Source organism: Gavia stellata, chromosome Z, assembly GCF_030936135.1.
Source record: "Gavia stellata isolate bGavSte3 chromosome Z, bGavSte3.hap2, whole genome shotgun sequence".
Classification (NCBI taxonomy): domain Eukaryota; kingdom Metazoa; phylum Chordata; class Aves; order Gaviiformes; family Gaviidae; genus Gavia; species Gavia stellata.
This window is the reverse complement of record NC_082637.1, coordinates 84,728,671-84,740,828: the sequence shown is the minus strand read 5'-3', so window position 1 is coordinate 84,740,828 and position 12,158 is coordinate 84,728,671. Positions and strand designations below refer to the sequence as shown.

General features: G+C 41.6%; 1 protein-coding gene across 1 annotated transcript in view; it reads left to right on the top strand.

The window, feature by feature from the left end:
• The window catches only part of TMEM161B (transmembrane protein 161B), a 43,085-nt gene that overhangs the window by 5,825 nt on the left and 25,102 nt on the right, over window positions 1-12,158 (top strand). The window contains exon 2 of the mRNA XM_059833702.1: window positions 6,543-6,646. Within this exon, the coding sequence (XP_059689685.1) occupies window positions 6,543-6,646 (104 nt within the window). The remainder of the gene's footprint in view (window positions 1-6,542; window positions 6,647-12,158) is intronic.

Here is a 12,158-nt window from a genome sequence, read left to right as displayed (position 1 = left end):
ATACACTGGCATCTGATTAGGCAGTCCTCCTAATTAATATTTCTCTAGACTAAAGTTCATATGTGACTTTATATGAGATAGTGAACTCTGAGGATCATGGCTTAATAGGCAGGCTAGATGGAGGGACAGTAGTTTCTCTCTTACATTGTGTGGAAGTGGTTTAGGCTTATTAATGAGGTGGTCAGAATAAACATTTGATTTTAAAATGTCTGGTTTGTCTTGTAAACAAAGAGCATATACTTCCTGAGCAATTTAGTAATTTAAATATTTCAAATACATTATGCAGGCAGCTTGTTTTAATAACACTTCCTTTCATTTTAAGTCCACTTCCCTTCAGCTAGGGAATTGGTTTGAGTAATCTTATGCATGGGACTCCAAGATACAAAGAATCCCTAGTAAAGGTAGGATGTTTAAAATAATATATCACACAGCTTTCAATCCTGATCTTGATCCCTGGTCTTGGTGATAAAGGAGCATAAGCAAAAGTGAGGTCTTACTTTTTGAGGTAGCTCAAAGAACTGATGGCAGCAATAAAAAGGAGCGGTGGAAATTTCAAGGACAGAGGAGGGGTTAGCAAAGAGAGGCTTGAGTACTAAAGAAACTTCATGATATTTAAAAAAAAAAAACCCCAAAGGTGTTATTTCAAGTTATAAAAAAGTAACAAGTACTTCTGAATGAAGTTCTGAATGAAGCTGGTTGCATAGCGGGTGTTGACACCAGGGAATTGGCTTGTATGACCATAAGACCCTCTCTGGCGTTCGAGGACTGCTAGGAAGGGACAGCATCCACCTGACTGAGTGGGGCAAAAGCATCTTTGCCAACAGGCTGGCCAAACTGGTATGGAGAGCTTTGGACTAGGACTGTGAGAGGAAGGTGGTGATGACTCGTAAATGGAGAGGAAAAAGTGGTGGGCTGGGTTGGTAAGCAAAGGATGCAGGGCAATGTGGAGAGGAGTCCTTGAAAACAACTAACCGGGGCAGAAGGGGGCCCACACAAGTATATAAACAAACAAGGAAATACCTGTACACAGATAATGAGGCCAGCATTATGGGGGAGAATCTTTTATACCTCTTCTGGGAAACTGGCCCACTTGTGTGCATCTCTGACCTGCCTGTACACTAATGCATGCAGCATGAGGAGAAAATGGGAAAGTAGCTGGCTGTATGAAGTTGCAGAGCTACAATTTCATTTGGCTAACAAAGATGTGATAGGGTGGCTGATATGATTGAAGTGCTGCCATGGATGGATGCAGGCCCTCTAGAAGGACTGGCTGGGATAGTGAGGAGGGGGACTTGCTCTTAAGTGAAAGAGCAGTAGGGATGCATGGAGGTCTGCCATGGGATGAATAATGAACCATCTGAGAACTTACGGGTATGGATGAGAGGCAGAGCAACATAGGTGATGTTGTTGTAGGTGTCTGCTGTAGATAGCCTTAATCATGAAGAAATAGAAGATAAGGCCTTCTTCAGACAATGGGAAGAATCTTCAGGTTTCCAGGTGCTGGAGCTATAGGGTACTTCAGCTACCCCTGTATCTTCTGAAGAGACAACACAGCATGGCACAAGCAATCCAGGAGATTTTTTTGGTGTGCTTTGATGGCAGTTTCCTAACACATATGATTGAGGAGCTGATGAGGACAGGTCCTCTGCTGGACCTCAGACTTGCAAACAAGGAAGAACTGATTGGTGATTTGAAGGTCGTGCAGCCTTTGCTGTAGTGACCGTCAGACGGTAGAGTTCAGGATCCTGAGAGAAGGAAATGAGGCAAGTAGCAGGTTCACAATCCTAGACTACAGGAGAGCAAACTTCGACCTGATCAGGCCTCAGCTTGGAAGAATTCTATGGCATATGGTCTTGGAGAGAAGAGGGGTCTGGGAAAGCTGGTTGACTTTCAAGCTCAAGAACAATCCAACCTGACATACATGGATGAACACGGATCTCATGACTAAGCTCAAACATGGAAAGGAAGTATGCAAGAGGTGGCAGCAGGGTCAGGTCACCCAGGAAGAATATGGAGAAACTGTCTGAGCATGCAGGCGTGGGGTTAGGAAAGCCAAGGCCCACCTGGAGTTGAGTTTAGTGTGGAACATGAATGGCAACAAGAAGACCTTCTACAAGTATATCAAGAGCAAATTTATTATGACGGAAAACATGCGCCTGCTGCTGACTGGGACAGGAGACTTCATGGCAAAGGACATGTGAAAGGCCAAGATACTAATGCTGCCTTTGCCTTGGTCTTCACTGCTAAAGATTGTCTTCAGAAATCCCAGGCTCCTGAGACTGGTAGGAGAGTCTGGAACAACGAAGGCTTACCCTCCACGGAAGACTATCACGTTAGGGAACATTTAAACAAACTGTAGATACACAAGTCCATGGGTCCTGATGTTATGCACCCACCAGTGCTGAGGGAGCGGCCAATGTTGTTGTGAGGTCACTCTGTTTGGCCGCCCTCGCTCTTATCTTTGAAAGGTTGTGGCAATCAAGGGAGGTTGCTGAGGACTTCAGAAGTCAAGAGTTACTTCTGTCTTCAAGAGGTGACAATATGGGAACTAAAGGCTGGTCAACCTCCCCTTGATCCCTGAGGAGGTAATAAAGCAAATAAACCTGGAAACTAAATCCAAATGTATTAAAGACAAGATGGGTTTGGGAGTAGTCAGCTTGGATCTATGAAGGGAGGGTCATGTTTGACCAACTTGATAGCATTCTACAATGAAATGACTAGCTTGGTGGACAAGGGGAAGAGCGGACAATATTTATCTTCATTTTAGCAAGGCTTTCAGCACTGCCTGCCATAACATCCTCGTAGATAAATTGATTAAGTATGGACTAGGTAAGTGAGCAGTGAGGTGGACTAAAAACTGGCTGAGGTGCTGAGCTGTATTGGGTTTGCGTGGCAGCGCTTTGGTAGCAGGGGGGGCTACAGGGGTGGCTTCTGCGAGAAGCTGCTAGAAGCTTCTCCTATGTCTGATAGAGCCAATGCCAGCCGACTCCAAGACGGATCTGCCACTGGCTAAGGCTGAGCTAATCAGCAACAGTGGTAGCGCCTCTGTGATAACATATTTAAGAAGGGGGGAAAAACTGGGAAGAGGCAGCCAGAGAAGAGAGGAGTGAGAATATGTGAGAGAAACAACTCTGCAGACCCCAAGGTCAGTGAAGAAGGAGGGGGAGGAGAGGCTCCAGGCGCCGGAGCAGAGATTTCCCTGCAGCCTGTGGTGAAGACCATGGTGAAGCAGGTTGTCCCCCTGCAGCCCGTGGAGGTCTACGGTGGAGCAGATACTTACCTGCAGCCCGTGGAGGACCCCACGCTGGAGCAGGTGGATGCCTGAAGGAGGCTGTGATCCTGTGGGAAGCCCATGCTGGAGCAGGCTCCTGGCAGAACCTGTGGAGCCGTGGAGAGAGGAGCCCACGCTGGAGCAGGTTTTCTGGCAGGACTTGCGATCCCGAGGGGGACCCACGCTGGAGCAGTCTGTTCCTGAAGGACTGCACCCCGTGGGAAGGACCCATGCTGGAGCAGTTCGTGAAGAACTGCAGCCCGTGGGAAGAACCCACGTTGGAGAAGTTCGTGGAGAACTGTCTCCCGTGGGAGGGACCCCACGCTGGAGCAGGGGAAGAGTGTGAGGAGGAAGGAGCGGCAGAAACAACGTGTGATGAACTGACCGCAACCCCCATTCCCCATCCCCCTGTGCCGCTCGGGGGGGGGAAGAGGTTTGGGAGTGAAGTTGAGCCCGGGAAGAAGGGAGGGGTGGGGGGAAGGTGTTGTTTTTTTTAAGATTTGGTTTTACTTCTCATTATCCTACTCTGATTTTGATTGGTAATAAATTAAACTAATTTCCCCAAGTTAAGTCTGTTTTGCCCATGATGGTAATTGGTGAGTGATCTCCCTATGTCCTTATCTCGACCTACGAGCCTTTTCCTCATATTTTCTCTCTCCTGTCCAGCTGAGGAAGGGGAGTGAGTGAGCAGCTGTGTGGTGATTAGTCCGGCTGGGCTTAAACCACGACATGAGCTCAAAGTGTTGTGATTAGTGGCATGAAGTCCAGCTGGAGGCCGGTCACTAGTGATGTGTCTCAGGAGTTGATGCTGCTGCCAGTGTTATTTAGCATCTTCATTAATGACCTGGAAGACAGGAGAGAGTGCACCCTCAGCAGGCTTGCAGGTGGTACAAAACTTGGAGTGGCTGCTGTGTCAGGTAGTTGTGTTGCCATTCAGAGGGACCTCTACAGGTTGGAGAAACGGGTCAACAGGAATCTCATGCAGCTCAGCAAAGGGAAATGCCGATATTCCTGAGGAGGAATAAGCCCAGGCACCAGTACATGCTGGGGGCTGTCCACCTGGAAAACAGTTTGGCAGAAAAGAACCTGGGGGTCCTGGAGGTTGTTGAGTTGACCATAAGCCAGCAGTGAGCCCTTGTGGCAAAGATGGCCAACAGCAAGCTGGGCTGCATTATTCTGAGAATCACCAGCAGATTGACAAAGGTGCTGCATCTGGGTTTGGGTTCCCCAGTACGAGAGAGACATGGGCTTACTGGAGAGAGTGCAGCGCAGGGCCACAAATATGGTGAAGAAACTGGACTGCCTGTTGTAGGAGGAGAGGTTGAGAGAGCTGGGGCTGTTATGCCTAGAGAAGGTTCAGGAGGCATCTTATCTATGTGTATAAATACCTGATGGGGAGGAATAAAGATGGAAAAAGCAAGACCCCTCTCAGTGGTGCCTGGTGAAAGAACAAGAGGCAGTGGGCACAATACAGAATATTTTGTTTAAACATAAGAAAGAGAAAAAATTATTTAAGGTGAGGGTGGTCAAATGCTGGCATGGGTTACCCAGAGTGGTTATGGATTCTCTGTCCTCGGAGACATTCAAAACATGACTGAACACTCGGCTCTGAGCAGCCTGCTCTAGTTGACCCTGTTCTTAGCAGGGGAGGTTGGACTAGCTGATCTTCACAGGTCCTTTCCAACCTTGGCTGATTCACCATTCTGTAAGAATTGCTCTTTCCTTTCCCAGATTATCTTTACGTTGAGAAAAATTTCTGGTAAAAAGAACGTGGGGTTCAATTTCCTCCAAGAGAACAGGTATGCGAGGTGGGAGAGGTTGTGTTGAGTAATGGCAGTACTGCATGCTGTGCTGCTAGTGAGGTGTTCATGTTCTTGAGGGACAGATCTTCTTGCTTTGGGGAATTTTGGAGAAAAGGTTTCTCAAATGTATGAGCTAATCTGTGTTTTAGTTGCCAGTGGTTAATTGTGTACTGCTTCCTTGTGTAGAAATACTTTTGCCTCCTGACCTTCTATCACACATTGCATCAAGTCAAAGCTAGTGAGGTGTAATTCCCAACTTCTACAACTATAGAAGGAAATATTTTATCTTCAAAATACTCTTAGTAACTAGCAATATCCAAAAGTTGATATCTAAGAATGGAAGTGAATATGAACTTTCATGTGCCACCACTTAAATGTGGCATTTTGTGTGCTGATTGAAAAAAGTGCTGGTATTCCTTTAATTGAAAAAGTATTCTGAAAAATAGTTTAAAAGAGTGGAAATAGCTTATTTGGTTCATTCTTAGCATCTTTTCCCTTGCATGTTTTTGTAAATTTCCCTTGCATATCTGTGTTTGATACTTCTTACTATTGCTTGTGATGCTTTAAACATGAAAATATTGCATGTGCATAGGGGAAATATGGTGTACATGCTTCATGCTGGTTTTTAACATGGTGTTAGTATTAGTTGAAAGAATTTCATGTGCAGGATAATGCAATGATACGTAATAATAAACAACGATATGTAATAAAAAACAAACTTATCATTGCAGTAATACCATGCAACATTTCACCCATTGTTATTTAGCTTTAGAAGTTTAAAGTTGCATTATTAAAAAAAAACAAACAGCAAAACCAACAACCAGTAGTCTGAATTAAAACTTGCTGAGTGACTGGGAATGAGATTACTGCTGGCTCTGAAGTGCTAAATCCTGATCAAGAGTTGGACGTTAAACTGAAGCTATGCTGATGCCTGTGCACCCTCCCCTCCCTTCCCTACCTGTGCCTGGACTTCAGCGAGGAGCAAATGCACTGCACTAATCGAAGGCTGAAATTTCACTACGTGGGTGTTGTAAATTATTGTTAATTCCGGTGGGTTTATGTGGTGTCAGCTGTTAAATCGTGTCAGAACTGAAGAGACCACAAAAACCAAGATTGTAATCAGTGGTGTAGTTTTACGCCATAATGTCTTGTGAAATGCTGCATCCACATGTGGCCTTACAATCTGTGAAATGGGGTATGTAGTGTTACCAGCCTCGTGACCTGGCAATGTGTTTTCCCTTTGGTGAAGTATGTTACTGATTATAGCAAGTTTCAGGGGATTTCTTGAAAACTGATACGGTATGGTTTTTTTTTTCCCCCTCTAGTTTAAAAAAAAAAAAACCAACCACAAAAACCAAAAAATGTTATCTCTACCATACAAGGTGTTTTTAATTTTTTTATTTTTTTAAAGGTACTTCAGCACTTTTCTAAAACACATATTGACTTTTTATTAACTTATTCCTCTACAGGGTGTGATAGGCGTACAGTTGGTGGTTACCATGGTAATGGCTAGTGTCATACAGAAGATCATACCTCACTATTCTCTTGCTCGTTGGCTTCTCTGTAGTGGCAGGTAAGATAAGAAACAGTTGCTATACGGTGTGTGAATATGGTAATGCAATTATGCATTAGAGTAGTAACAGTAAAACATACTAATTTAGGTTGTTTTCTTGAAAAATAAATAATCTGCTGTTCTTAAATTTATTACCATAGCATTGTGACACCTGACTTACAGGCTCAAGGTATAAAGACAGTGTTACTGTAAAAGAAAAGACTTGTTTCTTGTATCAGTCATAAAGTTAGCTGTTGTCCAGCTGTTGTATGATTAAAGGGACAAGCTACACACTTTAATATTAAAAAGCTAAACTGAATACAAGACATTGAGGAATGGAAGGATTTTTTTCGCTGCACTGCCTCAGTGTTCTTGATAATCCACCTGCTGATTAGCCTTGCATATAAAGAGTGCTTAGGTATTTATTAAAAATTCTATTTTTTTAATACTTCATAGGATAGGATTAGTATAAATTTCAATACACTACTTCCTCATAACAATAGATCAAACAGACATAATGAGTTGCAAGGGGAGCATTCCCTGTGTGGCTGTATCCATAATAACAACGAAAGCCAGCAGCTGTTTTGAATATAAATCAGTATCTTAAATATTAAAAGAATCATAGACACTGTGTTTTTTCATTTGGGAAGAAAACCACTTTGTATGGTTAGAAGGTAGTGTGCTGTCTTTTGTAATTGTTAAAATTTTGAGAATACCAAATCTCTGCTGCCTGATTTCTGAAGGAGCATCCTTGAATAATAATGTGCTCCACAGGAGTCTTAACCAGTCTCGTATAATTTTCCATTGCCTTTTTTCCTCTGCATCTTAGAATTACCAACTGTTTTTCTTAATTTTCCCCATTTCATCACCCAAAGAGTTGCTAATGAAAAGTGACTTTAAATGTTGTTTACATGTGTGTTAGGTATCACTGGTTAGGTATAATGGAAAACAGTAATTGTCAGATGAATAATATGAACAGGAATTGTACTCTTAATTGTTGTGTGAAGTTTTGTTGTTGACCACATCTGCAGGGTATTAATCACCTTTTGCATCCTCTAAAAAGAGTATTACGTTAATAAATAAGAAATTGCATACCATATATTTTTAAGGTGTATTACTACCATAGTGTTATTATTGGCAATTATTCAAATGACATTTTCTACTCATAATATCCTATTTAAAAGATTTATTTAAATGTTTATTTCAAAATTTAAATATTTAATTGCTCTTTTTAAAGAATTGCTCAATATTATGTCCATATTCTTGGTTCTTGTGAGGTTTTCACTTTCTGTATCCTTGTTCTAAGGCATGCCTTGTGCCAGTGATAGGGAGGGGTTTGTTCACATATTTTTTTCATAATCTTTTTCTTTTATCTTTGCACACCTGCAGATTGATAAATGCATAAAGCAGGGTTTCTGCACTTGTGCTTATGGAATTCTGCTCCCGCTGAAGTCAATGGGAGTCTTATTAGTGCCTTTCATGTTAGTAGCCTTGAAAATCTCATTATTGCTTTTCAGTGTCCTTCTATTTATCTAGTAACTATTCTAGTGCATTGTAATTTCAGTCATGGTGAATAACCTCCTGAATACAACAATTTTGTAAAGAGCTAGGAATAATGCTGTGTTCCAGAAAGAAAAACAAGTCAGAAGCTTCACTGCCACAAGAATCTCAATTTTAGTGGCAGAAAGAAAAACAGTTCTCTTCTTAGTTTAGGTGACAAACTATCTTTTATGTTAACCTGTTTTCCTTAGTGCTGTCTTTTTGCCAACAGTGTTTTCTTTCACAGACCTGTGTGAGTGGGGTGGTGAAGGGTTATATACACACATAAGAGCATGTCTGCCTGTGCCTGTATACTTAAGCAGTCCAGCTTTCCTAGGAAAAGTTACCACCTGCTCCCCCTTCCCTTTGTCAGTATACTTCAACTAGTCTTTGGTGCCCAAAAGTGGTTTCTAAGTTATTTGGCTTAAGTGTCTTTCTTCCAAAGGGTTGGGAGGCTTTTCTAAGCAAGATAGACTGAAATGTCTACGGATAGTCCTTGCCAAGTGGGAGAGAGGATGAACATGTTACCAGGCAAGCCAGAAGCTCTTAAGTGACCGGTTGGTTTCCAGATGCCTGTATGTGTATGTTCAGAGTTCATTAAAAGGAAACACAGACGCTTCAAAATTTAAAAGAACTGTTAGAATAGATAGATGTAAGATAATTATTCGTTTACAGAATGAACAGCTGTCATTGACTGTTGGAAAAACAATTACTTAAATTACAGACTTTTTCAATCAATGCTGTTTTCAGAGCTTGAACAGAATTTGAATATTCGTATTTATTGAAGTCAATGAATTGGCAGCCTAAGTAGCTGCATAGGCCTTTGCATTTTTAATTAAAAAAACATTGTCTACCAAAATGTTGCTTTTAAGTTGCTCAACAACATTGTATTTTCAGGCCATTTCGGGAAGACAGGAGAAAACGGATGTTTTGTCGTGCATTCATTAATGACCTTAATTCAAATTAATTGGGGCATATCTGTGCTGCTGTTGCTATTCAGACTAACTTGGATATGTTAAAGCTACAGAGTAGTAAGTTGTGGGATCTCTGTTTTAAACATATATAAGCTAAAGCAGATACGAACTACTTTTTTTTAGCTCTATGTTTATGAAAATGTTTGTTCAGATCTCTTGGTTTTGAGATTTTAAATGCCAGGTGGGCAGAGTTTATTAAGTAAAAAATCCCCAAACTCTTGCATCCTATTAGCTGTAATTATGAATCACTTGCAGTGTAAATCTGTAGTGTAATTAAGAGCAAATTGTGGTTTATGTATTTGATTTGTTACACAGAACAATGATTTTGTGCGTTCTGCTCTAGTAGGTACTCTTTCTCTATCTGTGCAGGAAAGATTGTGAAAAATTAGCTTTCAACAGGTGATTTTCATCATTACAGAGCAACTGGTGGTACTCTCAGCATGCCAAGTTCAGGTCTGGGAGATGGTGAATGACAAAGCAGAAGACTATTTCCATGCTTTCCCCCACTAGGTCGTGTGAAAGATAGGAAGAAGTTAGTATCTCCAGTGTAGTTTGTCGTCTTGGATGAAAAGGTAGATGTGTGTGTGATTCTCAGTCTCTTTTGCAGCAAAGATTGCAAGCAGCAAATTTTTCATCTGGGATCACACATGATAAAAATAAATTAATGAAATAACTTTCACTCTTACTAATGCCTCAAAAAAACCCCCACAAACAAAATTCAGCCCCTCTTCTCCCCCCTGCAAACTCCTTGTTCATGCAGTCTGTAGTAGTTGCCATTTTCAGTTTTTGAACTGGCAGTGAATTCCTTCAAGGGAATTTTGCAGCATGCAATGGTTTGGATCTCTGTGATTTATTATTGGTTGGTACTGAAGTTCTTTTGAAGAAATCCCAGCATCAGCTGATTCTTCAGGCCAGCAGTACCTACTGACACAGGCTCATGGAACCCCCTATTAACCAGATGGTATTCTTTGTAATATTGCTGGCTTGAATGAACTCTTACTTATCCATTACGCCAGTTTTTGAGTTACTTTAAGATGATGTCCATGAGCTCTGTGCAACTGCCTGTTTAATGTTTCTTTATACCAGCAATTAAACTGCTGAAACTGGGAGCTCTTCCTGAGATGTGTTGTATTTTTGTCACACCATTTTTCTTCATTCCCAGTTCCCTGTCCTGAGCCAGGTTTAGTGTAGTGTCAAGGACAGTATCAGGACAGAGGGGCTATGTCTCCTGTTTAAGATCTGCCAGGCAGGCATGCGCTCAGTGATACATATTTTTTGTTAAAATTATACCCATTCTTTCTCGTAGTCTTTATCCAGTGTCTCTTGCAGCACAAAGTGTCCATGCCATCATAAGGAAGGTAGAAGGTGTAGAATATTGCTTGTTGTGGCTGCTTGCATTTAGGACTGTTTCTGCTTTTAGCAGGAGCCTTGTAGCAGTGGACCTCCCTCAGCATTTGTTAAGTAGACAGTGTTCCATGAAGAATGACATTTATTATATTTACATAAAGGGCCGTATTCTGCAAATATAAAGATGGGTGGGCCAGACTTCCGCTTGGGACAGAAAGCCTTTCTAAAACAGAGCTGGTGATCGAGTGTTATTAAGTGGCTTGAGGTTATTTGGGTTTAATGCTTGTTTTCCAAATTTGCCTTGCTACCTTTTTGAAATGAGATGTAGCATAATCTCTAATTCACCAATGTGGATTTGAATGAGCCTACTTGATGAGGTTTTCTTAATGTGAGAAGTACTGATGGTTGTGGATTCCATTATCATCTCTAACTATTACCCTGTGTTAACCCATATCACCAGTTAGTGGCCTCCTACTCCAGAAAAGTACTTCCACATAAATACTAATAAAATTCCCAAGTTTGTTCCCATTAACACTTGGGCATCAGCATTTCAGAATGGAGATTGGAATGACATCCTTCCTGCATCTGGACAGTAATCCTCCCTTGTAGAATGTGGAAAAGGCCTTGTTTCACGTACTAAGGTTCTTGACATGCTTCGAGATTAAGGTAAAATGTACCGTCTCAGAGACTTAACCATCTCTGTATTTCCTCTTCAAAATTTCCTTGCCACTACTTGCCTTTTAAATAAATGAGCAATGGATGGTGCATTGGCTTGTGAAAGTGGAAAAACTTGCAGCTCAGCTACATGTAAATTAGATTTTTTTTAGTAGCACTTTTATAGTAGGAGTTAGGGATATCACTGAGGAGATGTTTAGGAAAGGAATGTTGATGTTACGGTCTGTTCTGCCTAAGAAAAAAGACTGGTAGTGGTTATTTGATAATAGCTATTCTGAATTCTGGAAAATTACTGTTTTTTTTGAGCAGCATAATTATAAAATCGTTTAGCATATGGTTCTGATGGATAATTGTAGTGGTATAATTATTCTAGTGAACTTTTTCCAGTATCGGTATAACCTTGTGTGCTATATTTGATGATAACATGAAAATTTGGTGTTTTGAGGAGTGAAGGACTTTCACTTAAATGACAAGTGGCAAAGCTTTCTGATTACAAAAAAGCATCTCGTATGCTGAAGAGAACTGAAGTTTAGCTGCGGTTGTTCAGTTCAGGCAGGGTGGGTACTTGCACACAAGGGTGTTTTCACAGAATACCAGGTTGGAAGGGACCTCAAGGATCATCTGGTCCAACCTTTCTTGTCAAAAGCATGGTCTAGACAAGATGGCCCAGCACCCTGTCCAGACGAATCTTAAAAGTAGCCAATATTGGGGAATCCACCACTTCCCTGGGGAGATTATTCCAGTGGCTGATTGTTCTCATTGTGAAGAATTCTCCTCTTGTGTCCAGTCGGAATCTCCCCAGGAGTAACTTGTACCCATTAACTCTGATCTTTTCCATGGGACTCCTTGTAAAAAAAGGAGTCTTCATCTTCTTTGTAGCCACCCTTTAAATACTGGCACATGGTGATAAGGTCTCCCCTAAGCTGCCTTTTCTCAAGGCTGAACAAACCCATTTCTCTCAGCCTTTCCTCATATTGCAGGCTTCCCAGGCCTTTGTG